General features: G+C 41.0%; 1 protein-coding gene across 11 annotated transcripts in view; it reads left to right on the top strand.

Annotated features, from left to right (window-relative positions):
• DLG2 (discs large MAGUK scaffold protein 2) overlaps positions 1 to 26731 on the top strand; it is a 1040325-nt gene that overhangs the window by 154620 nt on the left and 858974 nt on the right. For 2 of the 11 annotated variants that reach the window (XM_027798933.2, XM_027798935.2), the window contains exon 2: positions 10617 to 10691. The exons of the other annotated variants lie outside the window; for them this stretch is intronic. In XM_027798933.2, the coding sequence (XP_027654734.1) occupies positions 10617 to 10691 (75 nt within the window). The remainder of the gene's footprint in view (positions 1 to 10616; positions 10692 to 26731) is intronic. 11 annotated transcript variants of the gene reach the window in all.

Here is a 26731-nt window from a genome sequence, read left to right on the forward strand (position 1 = left end):
ACCTGAAGGCTGCGTAAATGGTAAGGCAAACCAATGGTTAGCACTGCCGTTTTTTGTGTCAGGGCCATGCAAAACGAGGTCCCCCCTTCATGATACAGAGAAGGGCAGAAGGAGAACCCCCAGGCACCCATGGGCTGAGCAAAGGGTGGTGGGTGGCTGCCGCAAAAGAGCAGGGAGCGCAGTGGAGCTGCAGAAACAGATGTGAGCTGTCGTTCCCATCTTGCTGGTGGAGAAACCCATATGGGGAAAGAACAGGAGGTGAATGAGGCCACAGATTCTGTGGCCTCATTTACCTCCTGTTCTTTTCAGGTCCTTCTGCTCCCACAAACCATGCTGAATCTGAGACTACATTCTTAACCTGCCCTGGAGCAGCGCGTAGGTGCCTGCGGGTACCCATTGATGCAATGTCAATGCAAAGCACTTATAAGCGGTGGTGCAGCACCGCTGAACAAAGCTGCAGGATCATGCTAAACATCTGATTCACACTCCCAGATGTTGCTTTCCGATTGAAAATAAGCAGGAAGGTTGAATAACAAAGCTGCAGTCAGACTTACTTCTAGATGTCCGGTGGTGCAGTGGGGACCTGCAACTGCAGCCATCCTTGGCCGTGAGAGTTTGGCAAGGAGGTGTGTAGTAACCGGATGGGACAGCGGAGTAAGTCTACTTTTAAGATGGTACAACTGGGAGAAGAACATGGCCCAGTGCTTTTATATATATATATCTGGAGACACTGCTTTATTTATTTTATGAAATGGTGATGGAAGTTTCCACTGTAACCTTTTCCCAGGGCCTTCTGGGCAATGACAAACGTAGACTCACCATCACCTCACTGCTGTTGCTCTGAGCAGGGCTCCCAACGCCATCGACACGCAGTATTTTTCCTTCCAGCTTTTCTGTCTCTTGAATCCACCGCTAAATGGCTGAAATGATCAGAAAGTCAAGCGTATGAGCTTCAGATATTCAGCTCCAGATATTCAGTCTTTCCTGCCAACTTTGATGTTGCAATGAGATAGGATTGTCAATTGTAGGTGACCTGCTATTTGGATGCGTATGGGAAGACCATATCATCATATGTAATTGAGCTGAATAATGGAAAAAATCTAGTTTCAGGACACTTTCATCTTGCAAAGGCTTGAAGCCAGATGAACTACAGCTGATTTCCTCATCTTGTTTGGTACCATATTTAACCAGCTGCACCAGTGATGTTTTATTGTATTGATTGATCTACTCTTACATGCTTTATTATGCATTGGAGTAAATCTACTCCCTTTAAACTTAAAAAAAATTTATAGCATCTGTTTATGCCAATTGTCACCAATACAATAAAAGCAGACTTTTTTCAGAACATCTGAGATTTTCAAAAATTAATTTCAATAAGTATGAATTCTGCAGAGCAGCGTATGATCAGTTTTGCCCTAAGATGTGATAATTGTCCTTATTTGAATATCCATTTGTCTGATTTGCTCAAATAATTGCCATTGTCATTCTTGGAAAAGTGGATCTTAATGTCAAGAGCGAGTAAATACATCAGTTTTATTCTTCAGATCTTATAAAAAGTCAAAAGGGAGGAAAAGATGAATGCTATTTAAACTACAAAATGTGAACATTTAAAGAAGTTGACATTTTTAACATGTAGTCATTAAATTTACTCTTGAATTTTCAGTGTTTCCAGTCCATAGAAAATGACATAGATGTGGTGGTGGAGTGAATATGCCCTTGTAGATTACGTACAATGGATCTGAAGACCCCGCTTTGGATCTGTGTGGTGAAAGATGCCATCTAATAAAATTAATTTCTGATGTACCTTGCCAAATCTTAAATGCTACTGACATTTTTTCAGCCAAAATGTAAGCTATGTTTTAGAAAGATTTAAGGCATTAATTTGTACAAATTCTTCCTCTCCTTTTTTATTTCCTCGATGTTTCCATGCGTTTCTGAACCCAGGACTTGGGAAACGCTGAATCAGTCAAGGAGGACTACTTATGGTCTCCTAGTTTATTTTGATCGATAATGTTTCCAGCATAGCTTCTTTCTTTTACTGTCACATAAAACATGTTATTTGTGGAATTATTTTATCATTAGGAAGAATTCAGTATAAATAAAAGCTTAGGTCAAGACTCCATCCCAGCGGGAGCACCAGGAGTTTTTGAAAAGGAAGAACATTCCCACTGTGCCTCCCAAGAGTCAGAGGCCACATGCTGTCCTCTCCCCTAACTGTGGGCTCTTCTTCCATCCTTCTGCCTTTTACAGAATTATGAATACAACAGTAGCTGCTTCTGCTGAAAAAGAAAATAGATAGTTCTGTGTTGCCTGACAAGGCTCAATATAACAGGGGCTGCTTCACTGAAACCCTGAGTTCTTGGTGTCAGGTGGCTTAGAAAAGATGATCAGCTTTTCCTAGAAAAAAACCCCCAAAACCACCAGACCAACTCAAAAGCTTTCTGGCCCTTGTTGCTACAAAGGAGAGCTCAGCAGTGGAAACTCTAAAGTTTTAAAACCCACAAGACCAATGAAGGGAAATTAAAATCAGTTTTTCTTTTTCTTTTTTTTTTTTTTTTTAATATATTTTAATCTCCCTCTTTTAAATGTGGTACCTCTGTCACAAGCAGGGCTAGCTAAAGACCTTCTCCTTGAATAAAGATTTTAAAACTTCCTGAGCAATCCAGTCTAATGTTTTATTATCCTTAACATTTGTTATGGCCCTAAGAACTATCCATGTTGTTTGCCCCTGGTGTCACCTCTTCTTCTGTTTGGAAGCGATATTTTGAGATTTGCTTTAAATCCTGGGTTCTATCACCTGAAAGCTGCTGTGTTCTGAAAAGAGCTTGCAAAGAAATACACAAAGACTTGACACCAAATGAAATAATCCTCATTTATGCAAACCTAACCCACCTGCCGTTATTTGCAGGGCTCCCAAGTTCAGTGTTCTCCAGCTTGTAAACCAGAGAGCTGGCCACCTTCAGACCTAGGGAGAATGCCCAGCTTGGTCTCTTAAGTTTTGTTAGCTACAAAAATAAATGTCCATCATCAAAATATTGAAAATTCTGCAACAGTTGTTCCTTCTTAGAGATTCTTGTTGCCAGCTTCCACTTAACTCTGTAGTGGTTTAAGCCAGATCACTCACTACCCAGGTTCCATTGCCACTGGCCAATGTAGGAAGAGACAGTTAAATGTAAATATGATTATTCATGTGAATGGGGAAAAAGATCTTGTAGATGTGGCTTGTTTGTTTGTGTTTTGGTGGCGGGTTTTTTTTAGAGTTAATGAAAGACTCAGTTCATTCCATTAGTGAAGAAGTTTGGTGTTTTGGTTTTAGCTTTTTATTTATTTAAGTATGTGTTAGTCAAGTTTGGTAAATTAACAATATCTCACATTTCATGGCTGTCTGTCCAGCACCTTTTCTAAAGATCTAGTTCAAGTGTTTAAAAGAAGGAAATAAAGATGGAAGGGAAAAAAAAGCACCTGGTTTGTAATGGCGCTGGGAAGCAGGATGATGTGCTTGTTTATGCTGTTAGCTCATACCAAGGCTGAACGTGTACAATTCTGACTGGCAAGTTTGCCAGGAGCCAGTACCATCTGTCTATCCTATTTTCTTCTGCTCATCTGGCAGTATATTTGGAGCAGGGGACACCACTCTATGCACTTAAGGCAAAACTATGATAGATGCGTAAGCAGAAGTCTCAATATGTGCAGCGATCATGGAAAATGAGAAGCCACTGTGGTCAAGTGCGGGACCAACATCTGGCTTAGACCCCTGGGTGTGGTGTGACTCTTCTGTAGGTCTCTCCCATTCCACACACTATCATGCCACTTTGCAGCATGAAGTTAAGACTAACTAAAGCAGAGAAGAGCTGTAAAATTTGCACCTTGTTCTTTTGTCAGCATTAGCTCTCCTTTTCCCATAGTCCCAACATGGAAGACAAGGCAAAATTCAAAGCTCATCCTCCTCAGTAGCATCTCTGGACTGTGAGTGAGGAGTAGCTGTGGCTTGGCTAGTTGACTTTGAAACTACCAGTCCACATTAAGCGTACCGTTATAAATCCCTCTCGATAGTGTGCCATCCTTGGGAAAGGTAGGGGCTGGCCTTGTGTCCCAGTAGGATGCTGGGATTCCTCAAGTGAGAGGGAAACCCTCATTCAGTATTTAGCCAACACAGCTGGCTCTCAGTGCCAACCCTGATTTCAAGGGTGGTTTTAGAATCTGGCTGAAGAATAGAAAAATGTGGAGGTGGCACCACTGGAGTGACCTTATTGTTCCAGCCTCTCTAATTTAGAGCAGCAGCAAAACCAGTCCCAAGATGCTCTCAGAAGGGCAGGATGGTAAATCAGATCAGGTCATCGGCTGCAGGGGGTGACCAGGTCTGCACACTGTATGCCAGCTGTTGGTCTTACTTTGCAGAGGTGAATCCACTATGAAGTTAAGTTGGATTATTGATTACGGTGGCCTGATGCCAATGCAAATAGGTCACACTTAAAATACTTATTTATGCTGAAATAATAGGCCTTACTGAAGAAAATGGGTCTTTATTGTCCCATCCCCCCTTATATTGTGTTAATCTGAAAAAAAACCTCAATATAGAGTTTTAAGAAGTTATCTACTCAGAGAATGAGGTTCAATTTATTTTGTGGGACACAAGATCAGCTGTATGTGTCTGGGGGGCTGTAAAGTCAGTCTCAAAATAAGGAAATTATAAAGCTAGGTATAAATATTGAGGTTGAACCCATGCCTCAGGTGTTGTAGACTATTATAGCCTTCCTAAAACCAGCAGAGCTGTAGAGAGCTATGCTACATGAGGACCCGATTTAAATTTAGCTGGATTTGAAACAAAAAAAAAATAACCACATTTCTATGTGCCCACACGTTGTTAATAGATCTGGGCAACATTTGTTGTTTTTTCTTTGCAAGACTTCAGGCTTTGAATCATTACAGTTTGAAATCATAAACTGCATAGCTACATTTTTTGTGCTGAATTTCCTGGCTATAACAAACCTGAGACAAAGGAAACATAATGATTTTCCCTCCAGAGATTCACATTTAGCTAAAATCAAAATCTTTTTTTCTATAGTCATTATTAGGTGCTGATGAGCACTTCAAACTGTGGTGTTTTCCTGCCAGACCCTAAAAGTGTAATAGTGCTGAATCCATGCAATTTACATGTGATTTAGTAAACTCTCTTCTGAAGTGGTACTTGAGGACGTCTTCGATGACTATGGGCTGGCCGCTAGCTAAACTGCACAGTCTTAGAAGAGTGGGAAGATCCTTTTCATTGATTCCCATTTCTCTTAGCTGGAGAACATACTTAGAGATGTTTGACAGATGGGGAGTGTATCTAAGTATTTATTTCAAATCTTTATTTACCAATGTTAAATTTTGGAACAATTATTGTGAGCCTCTAGCTTTTGGATTTCAAACATTATGAATGTAAACTGATGAGACACATGTTGTCTTTTCTGGAAAAAAACCCCCCATTTTTTGGGGGGAGTCTCAAGAAAATTACACAGAACAAACCAATGCGCACTGCATATGTAATGTCTTGTAATTATATCTTGTCAAAAGCTCAACTTTTTTCTCCTTTATTCTTTAGAAATATGGTAATTGTCCCTTTTCCCTTGTAGTTAATTATAAATTTCAGGAAGAATTAAGTCTGTTAAATCTCTTCTTCCCCCTCGTCCCCCTCCCTTGGTCTCTATGGCAGCAGCAGGAACGGAAAAGAATTACTTTGATCTCCATTTCTGAGTGACGTTTCGTTTCTTCCAAGCATTGACCTTGTTTAGTGCAACTGAAATTTTCAATAGATTTCATTAGATTATAATTTGCTGATCTTAGGGAGATGTCTTTATTGAGGTTGGTTTTAACTGTGAAAGGAGAAGGGTGATTTGTTTCATAAATCTATGAACAGCTCTATAAACTGAGAAAATGTTCAATTAACTGCTCAGGCAGATATGGTTGGGGCTTAATACTAGTGCGCAGCAGTGGAGAGCTGCAGATGTAAGGAAAGGTGGAAGATACTCAGCCAGAAAAAGAAAACCAGAGAGCCTGATCCTGGCTCACTTAATGATAGTGCTGCTGAATGATGGCAGAGCTATACATCCTTAGCAGGACCCTTCTCCAATATTCAAGGGGCCTGGTTGGAGGTGTGAGGATAATTTCCTAGTGCCAAGGTGACCTGCATTTTTATACATTTCACATAACCAGAGCTGACCTGACGGATTCTTTGCAAGGTCCCATAGGCCCCTAAAAGTGCAAAAGATGTGTCTCCTGGCATGCAGCCTCAACATAAACATGTATTTCTTTGGTGGGTTAGTCTGTTTGCTACTACCACACAAATTTTCTTCTGTCCCCCTTCACCTGATGCAAGACTTCTGCAAAATGAGAGGATGTGTGCAGTCGAGAAGAAGGGGATGGTCATTTATGAATGAAACATTAGGTCACAGGTATGGCCAGTACATGATTATATTTTACCCAGCCTGAGACCTCTAGTTGAGATATATAATTTTCATTTCTCCAGAGAATTGTCTGCCTCAGAGAAGATAAATTGCAAGGAAGTGTAGGAGTAGCTAAGTATGTTCTTCATACTTACATTCATACATACGTAAATATGGACTTCAGCCAACTCTTTTGCTACTGGAAACCTCATGCAAGGACTTGTATATAATCTGCAAGCCGCACTCTTGGCCATTCTAGAGGATACAAATGGAATCCCACCTGTAACTGCTTTTGACACTGATCACCAATATCTTCTCTGAGAAAGAATATTAAGGCAGATCTGAAAGAGTGCTCCAATTCAGTGAGCCCTGAACTTTTAGCAGATAAAATATTCCTAAACAGCCTCTCCGGATTTTGTGCCATCTTCCTGCAGAGCTAAAATCTGCCTCCAAGGGTGTCTGCAGCCACAGTCACTTTAGGCAATATTTGGCCATCCAAATTTGCTATTGAATATATATATATACATATATAATCTCCCCCTGCCTATGAGAAAATGGCAATAAGCTATACGTACTCACACTTAAAGTCCTCCAAACACCCTTAGCAGTCACTATGGTTGACCACACAACACAAAAGAGGAATCCTTCCTTGCAGTCTTACCCAGAGCGTGCTGATGTGCAGCTGTGTCTCTGCCACCTGAATCCTCTCTTGTGCAATGCCACAAAGCTCTCACCTTCTCATTCAATATTCAAGATGCAGTATTTCCCACTGCAATATTGCAGTGGACATTGATGCTACTGCTCTGCATAATATTAACGTATCTGCAGGATACCTTATACTGATGCTTCTAACCAGGGCTAACAGCAGTCAGTTATTTCAACACCTGACTGAGAAAAGCAGGCAGGAAAGAAGCTGGCTTAAAGGTTGCATGCTAGGAAGGTAGATGTTGTGCAAAGACTCTGAAGGGCTGGCAGCCTTGGTTTTGACTTCTGAAGTTGGTGCTTCTCTGTTTCCTGGTTACCTATGAGGTCCGCATTTCTTGATGCTTGATAAACCTATTGGTTTGGAGATTGCACATAACAGTGCCTCCAGAGAACGAATTGCACTCTCTCTAACTGACTAGGAGGTTAGCAACTCTGTGACTTTGGTCATCGCTTCATTGCTTCCTGACTGTATTATTGTTATGCAATTTCTGAAGGACTTAAAGCATCAGCCCAGAAAAGAAGCTGTGACTGGTGCTGAATTCAGCGCTGAGGATGGCATTATTTTTTTTTGTGTCCCAAGGTCTCCTTATACCAAAATTACACAAGCTGAAGATCTTATTGCATATTTTGAAGGCTTTGATTGCATGAAGCTGTGATAAAGCCTACGCCTGGATAGCTGTGTCTATCACTACATTGGAGCTGCCTCAAGGGTGAAGCTTAGTGCAGGAGGCTGGGCATCCTCAAGGAAAGGGAGTAAAACAAGGCTGTGGAAATCACTCATTCATAAGCTAAGGAAAAACAGCCTCTCTGTTTCCATTTCAGATGGACAATGCTTATTGGAACATATTCTTGCAAAGAGTAAGGCAAGACATGTTCTTTTTGCATATAAACATTAGTAAACATGAAAAGTAAACTACAGGTAATTCTGTCCTCCCTTGAAGGCTGTCTGAAGAAAGATGATTTCAAATGATAGATTTCCATCACTTTTCAGTGTAGTGGTGGAGCAGGGTCTACAGTCCTTAAGCTCACCAAACTTCTAAGCTGGGGAAAATGTTAGCAGTAATAATCAAATGGAATTAATTCCTTTTACAGTCCAATGCTTACTAGTATTGTCAGTGCTTGCAGAATACTTTATGTAGCGTTGACCTTTTAGGTGATTTTTCTTTTAGTTGATGTCTCTAGGTGCAACTTGTTGGAGTTTTTGGCTGTTTTTTTTTTTTTCCAAAAAAAGAATCTTTTATAAAGAAAATCATTACCAGCAGTTGATATACAACCTTATTTCTTAGAACTGTTTCAGCTAGGTGAGGGTGTAAGTTATGACAGGTATGAAAAATGTTGCATTTTATACAACAATGCAAAAAGTAGCGATCATTCAAATATGAAATTAACTGTAATTAAAAAGAAAAATAAATCCGACCCCAAATCCCCAAAAACCTGTAGGACAAAAGTGTTCAGTCCTTGCCCTTGAACTACATGTACTTCTCAGACAGTATCGGTGCAATGTCATATTATCAGCGCAGTAATTCAACTATCCAGCTGTGAAGGTCCAAGCTGCCAGTCACCCTACAGCCCAGATGAATGATCAGCCCAGCCCTTGTGCTGAGAAATTGGGATCTCTGGAGAACTGCTGCCTACAAGCAATTTAATTATGGAGTAATTAAATAAAAATTACCTCCGTCTTTCCAGCCTTGGAATATGCAGCGTGTCTCACATGATCCTGGGCCTTGGGGCAGTTTTGGTGTGAATTTCAAAGTCAAGAATACTTGCAGAGGGTTAGCCCCTCCTGCTATGAGATCAGGAGCTTTTACGTTGGAGATACATCATTTTTAAGAAAGTGAGGAGTCTTCTTGAGGAGCCTCCTGACAAACGTGTTATACATGGTTACGTGAGTTTGTAAGATCAGGCTTTTCAGTCAGGAAAATGTTTCCTATTCAAAGCAAATTGGTCATTTTCTTGCCTTTATCTTGCCTGGGATTAAAGACTGAAGACGTACAATTGTTAAAGAAAGGAAAAAATAATTACCAGTGCAGTCTTTTGATCAAAATCAATTTATAGGTTTTTTTTTTTTTTTTTATTTTGATAGGATTACATAGTTTGCTGTTGCATTCATCCCTTCCTTACAGGAGATAACACACAACCACAGGATATTGCTGCCATGATAGCAGTGACTTTTTCAAATCCTTTTAAGCAAGACTTTCTAAACTTTCATCTAAAGGTACAATGCTTCTTGCTTGCTAGCTGTTTTTCTGAATATTCCTTAAAGCTGTCTAAGTGAAAATATAAAAGATAACCAGTTTTTTAAGGTCTGGGGAATATAAAGCTGAAACGGATATACACAGTTTTTCCTTTTTTTTTTTTTTTAACTTACATAAGTATTTAGTATTGCAATGCTTTACAAATATTTACATTTTGGAGATAAAGAACAAAGCACTAATAGCACTTTGTTAGTTAATATTCTTAAATCAGACTCAAAATTGAAAATTGTGTGAAGCCTTGATCACTAGTGTTTGCAGAGGTTGCTCTCCTTTGCTCTCAGCATGGGGAAAAGAAAGGTGTAATGTAGTTGGTTGTGATATATCTGGCTTAAATGAAAATAAAAGGTAGGAAGCTTTTTTTTTTTTTTTTTCCCTCTACATTATTTACAGTTTTGGGAACAGGCATGATTACAAGAGCCCTCCAATTCAAGGAGCTAAATAATCATTTGACTCTTACATGAAATGCTGAGAGTAATGGTGGCAGACACCAGAATTTATTTTGAACTTTTCTTCAGGGACTCTGACCCAATCTGCTGTGCAATTCACTCTGATGGGCTCCAAACCTTTGCTAAAATGTAATTGAATCACCACAAATTCGAGGGAAATTGCAGGAAGATCAGCCCGAAGGCCTGATGATTGCATCTTGCACTGCCACGTGGAACAAAGTTTCAGGGAACTGCAGGAGCCTTGGGTACTTGCTCCACATCTGGCTAATCCTGAGAGCAAGCAGAGTGTTCTGCTCAGCAAAGAAACACACCCTACAAATTTGGGAAAGACTTCTGGAAAATAGCCCTGGGGTGATCCAGGCTGCAGCTATCTCTGGTTCAAAGAGGACATAATGGAAAAATGCAGCCTGTCGTGAAATGGGGGTGGTGGTGGTGGTGGTGGAGGAAGCCAATCTCTACCTCCTGCCTAAAGCTCTGCTATTCTCTGAATGCTCCAGGATGGGGGAAAGCTAGATGGCATGTGCTTGGGGTTCAGAGCAGATGAAGGATATGTTCACTGACATAACTAAGAACTTCAAAGCAAAATTAATGGGTAACTGTTGAGGCCTTCTGGTCCTGAGATGTGCAGATATTTTTTTTTTCATATGTGACAGTGGAGAATTACTTTGTGAGGTGTAATGAACACTAGCAAACTCCTAGGTGCTCCATCTGGAATGGAGCCTGTTGCGCGCAGCGACTGCAGCACGTACTGTGTTGTGTATAATGCAATTTTCACTTATTTGCAGCAAAGCCATGGCAGATGCCCATCCCACAAATGCTCAGTCGAAACACCTGCCTGGATACCCATTCAGCACTCTACTGTAAGTTTGAGCCTTTTAATACAAAGATTTGAGAGACTGAATGGTAGGTCTGTGTTTGGAGCAGCCCTGTTGGTAGAATTTCCATACTCAGTGCACTTGGGAAAGAACAGGAATGAGTCCTAAGGTCAGACCAAACTCCTTGGGAATCAGGAGCTGTTGAAATGTTGGGTAGTGGCTTAGCAGGGCTTCTGCAGAAGTTCAGGCTCTTCAGGAATGTATTTCATTCCACATGGGGCAATGGGGATAAGTGGCAAGCATGGTCTGGTTCTTGGTGGTGTCCAGCTCAGAGAAGTGTGGAGCTGCTGTCGATGGCTGTAACTCTGGGCTCCCGCTGAGTGCGATGACTGGAGCCTGCTAGTTTTGCCTGGTCGTGGACACAGTTTATGGAAATTCATTCATAAGCTGCTGCAGGGTCTGCCAGAAACAGCTGATGCTTAAAGCACCAGGCTGTTCCCAGACCCAGGTGGTGACACAGTGAGGAGGAGAGGCATCTTTTTCACATTCTCATGAAGAAAGAAATATTGATGATTCCATAGCTGGGAAAATTTGCCCAGTGTAGGTAATGGCAACGTTTGGGATGATGGGCAGCGAGTGAACTTTAATCTGCTGTGTTTATAGGAAATGACCTTTGTAAATGCTTTCCTCCTCTTGCCAATTAGATGACTTCAATGAGATTTGCTTTTAACTATCAAAGATGTAGTAATATTTGAAGAGAAAAAAGAAACTGCGGTCAAGTTGACAATGCATTGATTTATAACTTGTCTGAACATACATTGTGGATAGAGCCAAATCCTTGGATGCTGGAAGTTAAGAGGGCTGAAAAATAGAGCTGTGATGATTTATCTCAGCTGAGAAACTGGCAGGATTGAGTTGACATTTTATGTGGCTCTGGACCACAGCATGATGTTGGTCCACAGCTATCAACTTGTCACCTTTTGTGAGTATATGAATGAGAAACAAATCCAAGTTTTCACTCTCCCTTGGTCTCCTGTTAATCTTGCCAGTGATTGTAAACACTGTGGTTTTGGTTGTCCTTATAATATGCTAAAATTAATTATATCATTGTTGGTCTGTATTAAAATAGACTCATTTACAAGTATTGATTGAACAGTTGAGCTAAACAGTTTTTTGCCAGGTGAGGATCTAATCCAGTAACTAACTCTTCTTAATTATTAGTTTCCGTTCTCAGAGCCTTTGGATTGACATTGCGATGTGGTCTTGTTTTTGTTTATATTAAAAGGTGTTGCAGCATGAGCACAAACACGGTAGTGTGGTACTTTGAGAAATGGAAGTGTGCTGGGCGTTTGTAGTGAGTCACAAACAGTTGCACTCAATGATTTCCACTAACATCAAGACCTGAATTTTCACATAGTGGCTTTAATGTTTTAGGATATCTGTTTCTTAAACCAACAAAATTAAAAGCATTTGGCGTGAGCATTATTTGTCTCTTGTTATGCCAGGTTATGCATGCATAGGTAATATCTATAGACCTGCTATCTTGCAAACTTCTGTCTTGTCTCAAAAAATGGTAAACTGAGGATGGAGCTTTGTTGTCTTTGTTAGGACTAGAATTGGTCTAAGGTCAGAATAACTGCAATAAGTGTAATTTTTAAACTGTTAGAGTGGAAACTGGTTCTGGGACTAATACTAGTTAATATCTTAACCAACAGCATAGTGGGACTGCCTGCACCCTCAGCAAATTTTCAGATGCCACCAAGCTGAGTGGTGTGGTTGATACACTAAAGGGAAAGGGAGTTATCTAGAGGGGACCTTAAGAGGCTGGAGGAGTGAGCTTGTGTGAACCTCATGAAGTTCAACAAGGCCAAGTGCAAGGTTCGGCACCTGGGTCAAGAGAATCACCACTATCAGTACAGACTGTGGGATGAATGGATTAAGAGCATCCCTGAGGAGAAAGGCTTGGAGATACTGGTGGATAAAACATTGGACATGAGATGGCAATATGCACATGCAGACCAGAGATGCAACTGTATCCTGTGATGCATCTAAAGAAGCCTGGCCAGCAGGCTGAGGAAGGTGATTGTGCCCCTCTACTCTGCTCTGGTGAGACCCCACCTGGAGTACTGCATTCAGCTCTGGAGTTCTCAGTACAGGAAAGACATGGACCTGTTGGAGTAGGTCCAGAGGAGCGACACAAAAATGATCAGAGGGGTGGAGTACCTCTCCTGTGAGGACAGGCTGAGAGAGTTGGGGTTATCCACCCTGGAGAAGAGAAGGCTCCAGGGAGATCTTACTGCATCCTTTCAATATTTAAAGGGGGCTTATGAGAAAGATGGAGAGAGACTTTTTAATAGGACCAGCTACAATAGGACAAGGGGTAATGGCTTTAAACTGAAAGATGGTAGGTTTACGTTGGACAGAAGGAAGAAATTTTTTTATGATGAGGGTGGTGAAACACTGGCACAGGTTGCCCAGAGAAGCTGTAGATGTCCCATCACTGGAAATGTTCAAGGTCAGGTTAGATGAGGCTTTGAACCACCTGATCTAGTGGAAAGTGTCCCTGCCCACGGCAGAGCAGATGTTTAAAGGTCTTTTCCAACCCGACCCATTTGATGATTCTATGGAGAAAAAAACCCCAACTTACTATTAGAATACAGTTCAGCTGTACACTTAGCTGCTATGTTTTTTGATTGTAGAGTACAATATGTGGTCCTTGAGGTAATTGCCTGCTTGGAGCTTGCTTTCATCTATATTTTGCTTGATTATAAAAGTTGAACATAGTGAAGGAGCTCAACACTACCAAACAAATAAGTTGTAATTCCCAAGTACCTCCTGCTTCTTTTTTATCAAACCATTTTCTATGCAGCCAAACAGATTTTTCTGCCTACTCTATCTGTATCAGATATTTATAAGCATTTTTTACCCTACTTCAGTAGATTTCTTTTCTTGGGAGACTAATGCAGACAGTTGGGGGAAATTAAAACAGACGGAAATGAACATCTAGGTAGTCAATGTTTTCTCCATCTGATTTCAGAAGTATCTTTTAACTGCCTTGCTTTTATCTGAGAAGAATATCTGTGAAATGTCAGCATTTTGATAGCTGATTAATGAGATGAAAATTTCCAGTGATGCATCAAAGCATATTGCCTGCTATGAAAAGCTTGAAAGATTAAAAAAAAAAAAAAAAAAAAAAAGAGCAGGGATGTGGCCAGTTGTGACAACTCTATTAGGTGATCATAGCGGGCATTCAGATGCCTCTAAACAGTGACATAGGAAACACTGTCAAATACTAAAGGAAAAACAATCTGGGAGAAAGGATATCCTCTTTCATCAGTTTTGCTGGCTCTCACTCGGGATGGCATGAGTCTGGGCTAGGTTTTACTCTCCTTTCCCAGCAGTTTTTAGAAAAAGCATGGTGTCCTCTCTTGGGTGTGCCTTTCCCATCTAATGCAAGAACCAGGAGCGCTGGCAGCATGGCTGTTATGTAACAGTCTGACTTTTGCAGTCCCTAATTTACCATCCTTTTTGAATTTGCTGATGATTCTTGCAATTAAGATTCTCAATTCTGTTTGGCAACTCACCATCTGCAAAAGAGGACATAAGTGAATACTGCCTTCACAATGTCCTTAATTAGATTCATTTGAAGTCTGAGAGTTTTAATCAAGGGAATTACCTAAGGGTGGCTTTGTCTGCACTTGCACTTTTAGTCATGTCTTCCGAAGGATTTGTAGTGTTTGCTTATAAAATACTCCAAAAGGAGTTCACTGTACTGCTCTTTAGCATACTAAACCTTCCTGTCGCTGGGGTGGCTCACTAGCTAGATCTCCATTATGCAAAGATAATGAAGTATCAGAGGCTGCACCTGCGTTGCAAAAACATTTGGGGCTGTCTTTTCTTCCGGCACCGTTGACAGCTTTTCTTGAGCTTGACATTCAGCACAAACATTCACCTTATCTCACCCTGCAGCATTAATGGGATCCCTCTGCTTTTCCCTGCTGCAATCTCAGCGGAGCTCCTGGGCCCGCTGTCCTGGGCCCCTTCCACTGAAAGATCCCCTTTTGGGGAGTCATCTGCAGCTGAGAAGCAGCAAGAGAGAGTAGTAAAGGGCATGGGCACAAAAGGCAAAAGGATGTGGTGCATGCCCTGAGCAGAGCCTCATTCAGCCTCAGCTGTCCCCACGATGTGAAGAAGGGGACAGTGACTTCAAGGGTAGGAGAACCTAAGCAAGGGTCCTCACAGGGGAGATGCAGCAGCTGTGCATGCTGCAATAGCTCACAGGCTACACCTTTACATAGGTGCCACGTTCTGTGGAAATTTAGTGCAAGTTTTGGCTGCCAGCCTGCTTTGCAGCTGACCCTTCAGTCTTTCTGCCCCTCGATTTACCTACATCCATAACACAAAACCAGCAAAAGTCACTCCCCTTTGAACCTACATACACGTGCAGGATATTATCGCTCTGTTTATGTGGGATACATCAGTGCATAGATGATAAAGTTACTCTGGCTTTCTCTTTTCCCAGTTTATTTGGAACACTGGAAGGACAGGAATGCACTAATGCCCTGCACAATATCTGAATTTAGTTTGATCTGGGAGTGAACCCGTAAACATTCCTGGTTCAAACTAATCAAGGTTTTTGTATTCAGACTCACTTTGCAGCTGTTTTAAAGAAATCCATACTTTTGGAAAATGACTGCATGTTAGTTCTGGTGGTTGTTCTTTATGTAAGAATGTTCTGACATGATTTTGTGCAATGGAGCCAGGCAGAAACATATTGAAACATGCATATTCTCCTTTGTGTTTTAAGGCTATGAGCCTGGAAGAATTGTTTCTGAAATAAATCTTGCTCTCTTTAAACACAAACCAAATAAATGGCTCTGTTTGGCTAGACTCCGCTCTCTCCCAGGACTTTGCGTTGTGCCTGGTAACGATGTCCCTTCCTCTCCTGTGTGGATGTGCTCTATAAAATAAAAAAATAGCTCTGCACTCCAGAAAGTGCCTTTTGCAGGGGCTCTTTCTCTCTTTTTCTAAGCTTTAAGTCTTTTTCTGTTAAAACCTGGTTGGCTAATAAATTCTACAGACAATCCGGGTGGTGGGGAATGTTTTTTTGTGGCTAACGTGAAATATTTGAAAACTGAGCTATTAATACAATGCTCTGTTCTTCTATCTTTCACCTTGGTGCTGATGGTAATGGAAAATTTTTAGTGCTAAACCTCAGCTTTATTTTTAAAGGAGGTATTAAAGTAACGCCTTGCATGTTTCTGCTGGGTCGCTATATTCCTGCAGGTCTTCATTCCAAAGCCTCCCGTACCCCTCCTTGCCCAGCACTCAAGACAGTTGACTCTCCACATCTTTAGCTTTTAAAAAGGCTGCCTGCACCCTGTGCTGCTGAGCCTGACACCGACCGCCAGCTACGGAGCTGCTTTTTAGAACAGCCACGTAAATCCCCCTTCCCTTCGGACAGCTCTCTGATGCTTCCTTCTCACTTACACCACCCCTCCCCAGCCTTCCCTGGGGAAAGACATGCTGTTCCTATTGCTGTTGGCTGTAGCTCAAGGTGCTGGAGAGCTGCAACATCTCTCCTGTAATCTGATTTAAGGATTCAGTGGGGAAAGTTCCAGCTAGACTAAGGTAGTGTTGGATTAGCAGCAAACCACAGCACATCCCAGCAGGGCAGCAAACGCTTCATGCTTGGATAGACAGAGGCTAGCAGAGTGTGTGTTAACAGCAGGGCTCAGGAGCAAATTTTGAGAGAAATAGGGCAAAAGAAGCCAGTTACTCCACTGTTTCATCAAAGAGTAGGGAAGAAAGGGGGGAGAAGATTTTTTAAAATGCTAATAGACCCTTGACAATGATATATATATATCTATATATAGATATACACTTATTTTATGGCATATGCGGTCCTTCCTCCTGTTTCAGTTCATGTGATCCCACTGAAACAAGGGAGGGGTTTCACAATTGCAAAACCAGCTCAAAAAACCTTAAGGTAAGGTGACAATTCAAGTAAAAAATTAGTATGATAAACATTAAGTTGTACAAACCCATCACCTGCAGATTGACCCACGTAGCTGCTTGACATCATCAGGAAATGTTTGGCATGAGTTATTTACAGTGAGTAATCTTATTAAGCAGACATTATGTATAGGATATTTGCTGTCTTTATTGCTTTATTTGTTTTATGGAAATCACCAGGATGATTCTAAAGCAGTCCCAGTCACAGAAGTGTAGCAGTGCATAACTTAAAACAAAATATTTCTAACTTGGTTATAGAAATTTTCTTTAAGTTGAAGCTTGGTATTAATCTTTATGACACCAATTACTTCAAGGTAAACTTTTATAGAAAAACAAATCTAGATTCAACTACTTAAAATCATTGCAGCTCATGAGTTTTATGAGTGAAAATTTTAAACAAAACTTAATACTCTTCTGGACACTATTGTAAAATTCCGTTTTGAGTGCTGATTTAGCAGGCAACATTTTGACAGTGTCCCTGAAGTTTAAAAACAGTGTGCACATCCAAATTCTACAGTATTCATTAATTTTTTATTATTCCCAGAGGAAAAGCACTGTTGGAGTACAGTCTTTCTGATAACATCTACATAGCTTGAGAGTTATGTCTTGGGGATGTTGCTACCCAAAAGCCACACTTTCCTGACATGGGAAATTCCATGCTAAGGTCAAATACCAGCAATTAGAACATTCTGACCTTATGGTGACATACACAAGAACAAAGTTAGCTCCATTCTTTATTTACACCCTTCAATAACCAGCAAATACAATTCTCATGACTGCTTAGAAGTATTTCTAGTCCCCAGTAAGGTAGGCTAAGCTGTTTCCATTATTTTTCTCTTAGATGTGGTGCAGCATAAAATGAGGCAGTGACTTAATTTTTTTAAGAAATTGAACACATTCATCGTATAAATTAAAAAAGTATATGTGCACGTAACCAACAGGTGAAGTGGGACTCAAGTGGGAGAGTAGGACTGTGACTCACGGTTCGGTAATTCATGCCACGATGATATCTAGAAACTGCACGTGAGCAAGGAGACTTGTGCCTGACACTAAAAATCTATAGAAGAAACTGTGGCTGAAGCAGTTGTGGAAGACAAAAGATAGGAACTACGCCTTGTTCGGCAGTGTTGATAGAAATGCTGAAAGGGAAATTAATCTGTCCAGGTTTATGTCGTTGGAGTGCTATAAACACCTTCGAGGTGCGGTTTGTCTTTAGACTGATCTTTACAGTATGATTGGGTTATTGAAGGGTGCATTTCTCTTGATTAATAGTAAAGGAGGCCTCGACAACTGCCTCTGATACATGTGTGTGAATCCAAGATGTATCCCGCACCAGGGGATTCTCTCAGTGTCGCACAGGTCTGTGGAATAGTGCTGACCTACGTCAGAAAGCAGCTACGAGAATTTCCTTCTAGGCTCCCCAAACCAAGCAGTTTATTATCGCCATCCTTGTGCAGATAGGCAGAGCGGCCACTGACCTCCAGGCAAAATGCAAATGAATACGGGATTGGATCTGGGGACAGCCCAAGCCATAGAGGTATTACAAGCATCTCACATAACTGTGTATTATACCAACCACCCTTTTCCTTAATACTTTGAAAAAAATCTATTTAACCATAAAGGACCATATGTTTTAGTGACATTTTCATTTGTACTTCTAGATTGCAAATCCTGTTATTCCTTCAGCACATAGATACTGTATGATGTCATTTACACTTACAAGGCTATAGAAACCTAAAGGTCTCTCTTTATCACGTAAATGTCTGTGAACAGCCATCTTAGTGAATGTGTTCTCCAAAGATTTATTCCTGAAAAGTTCTGAACGTCTCCTATGAAGTTCCTGGGGGACCTCCCTTGACCCTGTTGGTATCACTCATATGCCACTATAAATGAGCAGGGAATCCTGCCCTGGGACTGGGGCAACCTATATGTCAGGGAGACATTGCACAGGCATTTCTGAAGAAATTAATATAAAAAGCTTATTCAAAGGCTGATAGAAATTACTTTTTCCTGTGGAACACTCATTTCTTTGCTGGTTTTTTTTTTTGTTTGTTTGTTTGTTGGTTTTTTTACACTTGGGAACAGTCATGCAAATTAGGATTTGTTTGCTTTGTTTTGGGTGCTCTAAGGAAGCAAGAAATATAAATGGGAAAGTGCCTGTAAACGGTATAATTAATAAAATATTTTATGTCCCAGGAAGACTATGAATTACAGGTATGAATATCCTATGTTTTCAGGGGCTTTAAAACTAGAGCTTCAACTGTCCATGCAAGCAGAGCTAGGTTGTGTCATCCCATCCTGGGGTCTGAACCTTGCCAAAACCCAAGGATGCAAGCTCAGCTCTGTTGACGACTCTTGCACCATGTCTGAACGAAGCTTGTATGTACATCTCTACAGGCCGGTGTCCCTGAGGGAAGTTTTCTGGGTGGGCATCTGCCTTTTCTGCATCAAGTATCACCATCTTATATGAAGTCACAGGTATAAATGTTTGTTTGAGGTGTTTAACGTTAATCATGGATTCAGATGCATCCTGTCAGCCATTCTAACAGTACCTATTTATCTAACCCATGGTAGGCCCATCTCTTCTCTCTTACATTGGGTACTTTACTGTATTTCCTTAGTGTCTGAGTGTCTTGGGGTATTGATTTGTTGTCACAAGACCCTTGTGAAGGAGTTGGGAAAAGCTGTTATCCCCATTTTACAAGTAAGGGGGAGAAGCAGAGAGGTGGAGAACATGACCACGTTATGTAGAGATAGAACAAGCATGACAGTTCTGGGGTGGGTGCTGCACCTCAAGGTAATTAACCCATGATAAAGCTAATAGTCCACGCATGATACCACATCTTTGTATTTTACTGTGCCGTGCAACTGGTCAGCTCTTGAAACACCCCTGAGGCTTTGTAACAAAGCAGTGGGGAACAGAACAGGGCGTTATTCTTTTGTGGAAAGGGAGGGCCTGTTTTTACAAATACCATCATAGGTAATGGAGTAACTTCAGGAGAGGGCTTTGATGTGTTGTTTTGGCAGCGTGCGCCATCTCTTTGCTTGGTGATTTACCCTCGGTTTGTGAGCTGTGCTTTAGCTGTAGAGCGATGGGACGAGCTGAGTGTGTAGGAGCCATCAGATCCGCAATCTGCTCTGCTGTCACTGCCTCTACTGGGAGCTGGCTTGCAGGGGCAGCTACATTTAGAGGCTACACATTCCATATTCCTCTGAATTGTTTATAATGTATGGTGGAAGCATTTAAAGTAGGATGCTGTATAATTAAAGAAAAAGCAAAACCAATTCTGAGCTGAAGCTTTTCCTCCCACAAATACATACTATATATATGTATTTTTATACAAACGCTTCAGTACCTCCTTCTTCATGCCTCTGGCACCAGCTCCTGACTTTACCCCAGCTGTACTGATCTCTGCTGTGTAAATAACACCCCGGCCCCGTCTCCAGCTAATCCAAACCTGGTGGTGTTCAGCTCCTGTCCTTTTTTGCTGTGCCACCTGCCTCTCAGCCTGAATGCTATGGTGCTCCCTTTGCTGTCACCAGGCTGGGATTTCCTGAGCAAAGGCTGGGTCTTGAGTTATTTTGGGGGTGTAAGGAGGGCTAAGGAAGGGCTCTTCCTTATTTTGGTGTTCTCTTCATTCACAGAATAACTCTCACATTTTCTTCTTCTCTGCTGTGTCCTTACTTCTGAGGTACTTAGAGAGGGATATTTCTATTTGGATAAACAGTTATTATCTTAAAAGTGTTTATCATTGTGGAATAGGTAATCATTAAAAAAAAAAAAAAGTAATGAGTGACGAGCAGAGATTTCTAACATTGGATAGCCACCTAGAAATATTTAAATGCCATGACAGCAGCAGAATGGCAATACTGGACTGAAGGACAGGGGATAAACCTTGGATGATTGAACCCAGTCATTTGTTGTTACAAGAAACACTGTCATGTTGAACCTCACTTAAGAATGTGGAAATGATTCACCGTCACACACCTTTAACCTCCCCTGTGATCCTGTGTTGCTCTCTGCTATGGCATAAATATGACAAGATAAAGCAAGAAGAACAAAGAGCTACTGCTTGAAGACTAGTCTCAGTAAAGAAGCCAGGGGACTGCCTCACCTGGGAATGTGCAGCCTGCCAGGGTTGGCCCCCGTACTGTAAACCAGAATTGCACGTCCCGAGCTGCCGCGTCTCTGCGTGGCAACGCCTTTGGTTCAGAGCTCAGTCTAGCCCTGCCTGCTGGCAAGCCAGTTGATGTCAGAGTTGGCATTAGCAGACCGAGTCTCTTTAGGTGGTTTGCAAAACTTTAGACCCACCGTAGCAAATAGAACAAAAGTCCCAAGGGACCCCTGTAGCTCTGCAGCCGATAGAAGGCCACGTTTGATGCTTAGGATAAAGTGTGGCAAGACATTGAGTGATATCTCCCTTGGAATATCTTTCCTGCTTCCAACCATCAGGAGTTTAGAGGTTTCTTAAGTTTGAGGATATGGATAGGCAGTTACTTTTGATAGGCTGGGACTCATTAAAATAAGAATTAAGTAAACGGAGGAAAGTTCTGCTGATATGGTAAAGTAAATCTTTATTTGTGCTAGTGTAACAGGTCAGGGTTTGGTTGCTCATGCTCTCTTTTGTTAGTACAAGTGATTAAGCTTTGAAAGTTTGAATTCTGTCCTGGACTATTTATTTTTTTTTAATAAAGAACTGGTTTGATAATAAAATCTTGGCATCTACTTTATTGATTCTTAAGTATATTACAGAAGCTTTTACCTATCAGGTGTATGTCTATCCATTTTCTAGTGTAGTATGCAGGTTAAGGCTTGTTCTACTAGAATATAATCTGAATAACTATGCATTTTCTCCCCTTTGAATATGTTCATGAAGAGTGCTTTTAGAGATTTAGGGGGTTAATTAATGATTTTTCTGGCCATCTGTAATGAAATTCAATTTGCCACTAACTTTCTGCAAAATCAGTTCCATGGAAACTCAGCATCCTCCACAATAAAAAGATGTTACTGAGCAGGTCTTTCAATTTTTGTCATTTATTTTCTGTTGCTTTTGGAATAGTATTTGTTACATTGTGGCTTGTTACATTATTTGTTAAAAGTTGTGGAGCTCTTCTTTTAAAGTTATTCACAGTATTTCTTCTGCAATTAACCGTAGATCCTTGTGGAAGACTGTCTATTGTTTCAGTGGAATCAATAAAAAATTGATTTTGAAATGAAAGCAGAAGGATCTCCTCAGTTTATCACCTCTGAAAATGAAAAAAAAAAAAACGAATTAGGTTTGTGAACTCATAGCATTCACAGTAGTAGTTTAGCATATTGCATGTTTATTGGGTTCTTAGATGTGCTTAACTGCTGGTAAGTAGTAAACTCCCAGAAAGGGGAGCTTATTAAATGGTCTATTTACTAAACCAAGCTCAACATCTTTATTCATTCACATCTGATTATGTTACCACCCCTAAATGGTATTTTGGACATGGAGGTTGGATACTATTTTTTAGTTTTACTTTGTTTAGTATTGATAATCTACAGAATCACTACAGCTCTGTGGGAGAGTGAGCTGTTTTGTGTTCTGGTTCATAGGTAATTAACGGAATTGTCAGCTAATTTCTGAGTCCTTATTACTGGTGAATTTACATAAAATACACAGCATCATGGCTGATCTGAGACAGAATGGGATTAGGATAAAGGATCTAGGAATTATTCTAAAGGAACTTCTGAGTTCTGGCTTGCTGTCAACCCACCTTAAGAAAAATCACCCTGTCTGTCCCTCGGTTTATGCCAAGCTAGATACAGAAATATTGCTGCTTTCCTAAATTTCTTTGAGATCTATTAATGTGTACAGTACTGCACAAGAGTGTGATATGATTTCAGATTGCACATTTAATTTTCCAGGGTCAGCATTAGAACCCTTTTACCTTGCAACTGAGGATGAAAGGAAAACTTATTGAAAACCACACTTGATTGTATTACAGAGCACCTGACATTTTTAACTTTTTTTTTTTAATTATTATTATTATGGGCAAGACAGGAGGTGGGAAAAAGAATTTTTTATTTTGAGGCTGCATTTTTAGGGTGTAAAAGCAAAACATTGGCATAATGACATATATTGTAAACTAATTTTAGAAAAGAGAATGTTTCAGGAACCTATGCATCACAGGTGCAGGTTGAAGCTATGAATATTCAAGGTGGTTTAAACTTTTTTTTTAAACAATGTGGCTCAAAAGCATAGAAAAGTAAATGTTAGGGCTTTTTTAAAACAGATGTTCTATAGCCTTTTACTCAGTCTTTTATTCAGTTGTTTACTACTGCAATCTTTATATCTTTGTTCTTAACTTATTTTTTCTGTTTATTCATTGCTGGCTAAACACACTGTCACAGCTGCAGAAGCCTTGAATTTATCTTGTTTTCTGAAAAGGATCCAGAAGACCCCAACTGTCACAGAATTGAAAAGGCTGGCTAATAACAAATAGCCACTTGTTCTTGCCGCTATCCTCGAAGCAGGATGAGATACCATGAAACACCCTCTAACTGCCAGTCTAGCAGGCAAGGATGCATCACAGGGCTATGAAGCCCTGGCTCCATATAAGCAATTTAGTGGCTGAAATGTGGCTTAGGCAAAATTTAAGTTTCCAAGTCCAAATAGGCAATTTGTAAATCCCATGCCCCTTCCCATCCATCCCCTTCTCCCTGCTTATTGTCCCCTGGATTGCAGGCACCAGACTTTTCAGAAGTACGTTTCCCATCCTTCATGCTGAAGTTTCTTTCATTTCTCTGTGTACAACTGGCCACCTTTTGCAGGTAGGATGGAAACTTGTTGCTGCTGGTCATAGCACTCCCCTGGGAGGTGGAAATGTGGACGCTTGTGCTGAACTCTGAGCTTTGGTTCACGAAAATGCAATTATCCTAAGAGCATCTTCTGCTCCGTGCAGCTTTTGAGGGGAAAAAATGAAACAATATTCTCTACCCAAAGGGGCAATTTTGGTATGCAAGTAGGATTGAGAATTTTAGGCAATTTATCATAATCTCTTTTAAGTGCACAGATCAGGCAGGCATCTCCTGTAGGAGACAGGGAATATCCTTTTAATTCCCTTCTTACTGGAATTCCACCCCCTCCCCCACCCCCCCCCACCCCCCCCACCCCCTTCTAGCCAACATGCTGCCTTTTCTGAATTTATCATGAGTAATTTTCATGAACTGCATTGCAGGAACCAGTACCTAAAGGCCAGATCAGGCAGCTCTTAGTGTCACCACGCTTTTTGGATCTGCAGCTAATTGTATTGTGCTATTCTCAAAGCGTGGCAGAAATGTTGATGACAATATGCAGTGTCACCTTACAGGCACCAGAAACACCCTGACGTAGTGACTTTATTCAGAACAGGGCCCAGAGCCACTGGAAAGTAAATCAGAAATTCCACTGAAAATTGCTTAGATTTTTAATTAAGTCCAGAGAGGTGCATCATATCAACATGACAGAGCATCTGTAAGCAAAAATAAGCATATACTGATAGCTGGAGAAGTGTTGTGTGGAACTTTTTTTTATTTTGTTTTTGGAAGAATGTAATAAAACAGTAGACGGGGTTAGTACTTATAGGCTGAAGATGCCATTTTTTTCTGAATGTATTTGCTAGGTTTTCTTCTGAGATACATTACATACAAAAATAAGGAGCAAACTCCACCTGCAACTACAAAATGGGTGACCATCAACAAACTGAGTTGTGGTGGAGCCTAATGCCGATCAGTCCAGTCAGCTCTGGAGCCCCCAACAGGAGAAGGATATGGACCTGTTGGAGCGAGTCCAGAGGAGGCTGTGAAGATGCTGAGAGGCTGGAGTCCCTCTGCTGTGGAGACAGGCTGGGAGAGCTGGGGTTGTTCAGCCTGGAGCAGAGAAGGCTCCGGGGAGACCTTAGAGCAGCTGCCAGTGCCTAAAGGGGCCGACAAGGACGCTGGAGAGGGGCTTTCTACAAGGGCAGGTAGTGACAGGACAAGGGGGAATGGCTTTAAACTGAAAGAGGGGAGATTTAGATTAGATATAAGGAAGAAATTCTTCACTGTGAGGGCAGCGAGGCGCTGGCCCAGGCTGCCCAGAGCAGCTGTGGGTGCCCCATCCCTGGCAGGGCTCAAGGCCAGGCTGGACGGGGCTGGGAGCAGCCTGGGCTGGTGGAAGGTGTCTGTGCCCATGGCAGGGGGGGTGGGACTGGGTGATCTTTAAGGTCCCTTCCGACCCAAACCAGTCTATGATTCTATGATTCAAAGCCTTTGCAGATGGACATTTCTATGCTAATTTGTGGAAGGAAGGAGTCACAAACTACATCAGTTAAATTCTGTTGCTTAGTCAAATGAGTGCAGAACAGTTAGAAAAGCTAGGTAATAGAATTTGGGAGGCTCTACAGACCCTTAACATGGAATGTAACTGAACTCTAGCTCAGTTAGTTTTTACTTTCTAAGTATAGTAATATACACTGGCAAAAATAGTCTGTCTTGTACTGACTGATCATCTCTTCATTTGACAGATCGGCTGTGAGAAAAGATTTAGGTGTCACTGTGAGTAGCTCATGAATTAGATTTCAATTCCTTATAAAATAATTGAATAAATATCCGGAGATGAAATCAGTAAAATCTAGAGGGTAATAGAAGTTTGAGTAAACAAGCAGCATGATTTTTATAGCAAACAAATCATGCAAGACACACTTAATTGCTTGTTTTGATAGAATTACTAAATTATTAGCTGGTGCTTACATTTTTTAGAGATAGACTTTCAAAATCATCAAGAGCAGTTAGGTGCCCAACCCCTGCTGTTTTTAAGAGCTTGCTACATTATCTCCTGAAGTTTTAAAGAAAAGTTCATGTTAATTGGCTTGGAGTTTATTCTTGCTACATGACTTTTTAGACCCCCGGGAGTGACTGTGCCCAGATGGATGTATACCGCGTTGCAGAGAGATGTTGGCACTGCTTCCAGAACCAATATTATATGCAGACTTGCTTTAAATTTTCATTAATGACTGAGAAGTTAGGCTCAAAGCAGCATGCCAATGAAATGTAAAGGCCAAAAATTCAGTAAGCCATGAGTATGAATATGATAACATGGTACTGTAGAACAAAGACTTCCTCTGAAATACCTTGTCAATACCCTGCAAAACAACAACAACAAAAAAACCCCCAAAAACCCCACTGAAGTAGAACTTCTCATGATAACAACAGTTCTTAGATACTTTCTGTGGAAAATTCCAGATACCACCTAGACAAGAATAAGAGATTTATTGACTCTTTTGACAGTGGTGCTCCAAAAATTCTGATTATTTTTCTGAATTATTTCAAATCATCTGGTTACTCTGTGGACTGAAGAAAATTTAGGGATCACTAATGCAGCTAGATCAAAGAAAGAACATAATAGCACTCATATCTAATAACACACCATTCTAAACCAGATCTTTTCTACTGGGAGATTGAAGAGAAGCCTGTAATGTGCACAAGTAAATGCAAATCAAGTAGCTCATTTCACCTGTCAGAACTCCTTGGAACTAAATATGGACACTTTTTCTGCCACTGTATAACTGAAAGCTCTCCAAAGGTGGCAGGCATTGAATCTGTTCCACTGGAGAAAAGCTGAATCATAGTGGATATTTTTAAGAGGAACCAGAAAGGAAGGGAGATAGCACAGTTAAAGGAAATGGGAAGAAGTGAATTTGGCTGAAGTTAATGATATCTGATTCAAAACAGATGTTGTCAGACAGCCAGTGGTCAAGGCTGAGGGAAAGATGAAAAGGACATAGACAGGAGGTGGTTCTCAGATGTTCTAGAGAGAAACAGGAATTGTATGGAAGAGGGCTATAGGACTGAACTGGGACCAATCAATCAGATATACTCACAGTGGCAATATAGGGAATGGGGTGGTGGAAGTAGAAAGCCCTTGAGTGATGATGGTAAGAGGCAAATGACTACTGAATGAGTGACTAGTGAAGAAAGTTGTATGTAAATGCATCAGGAGTTGGGCTTTACTGCTTGACAACCGTCTGGGAGTTAAGGGCAAAAAGAGAGGTGTTTGTAAGAACCATGGCAAAATCAGCAGCTC

This window comes from Falco cherrug, chromosome 2, assembly GCF_023634085.1.
Source record: "Falco cherrug isolate bFalChe1 chromosome 2, bFalChe1.pri, whole genome shotgun sequence".
In the NCBI taxonomy this organism is placed as follows: domain Eukaryota; kingdom Metazoa; phylum Chordata; class Aves; order Falconiformes; family Falconidae; genus Falco; species Falco cherrug.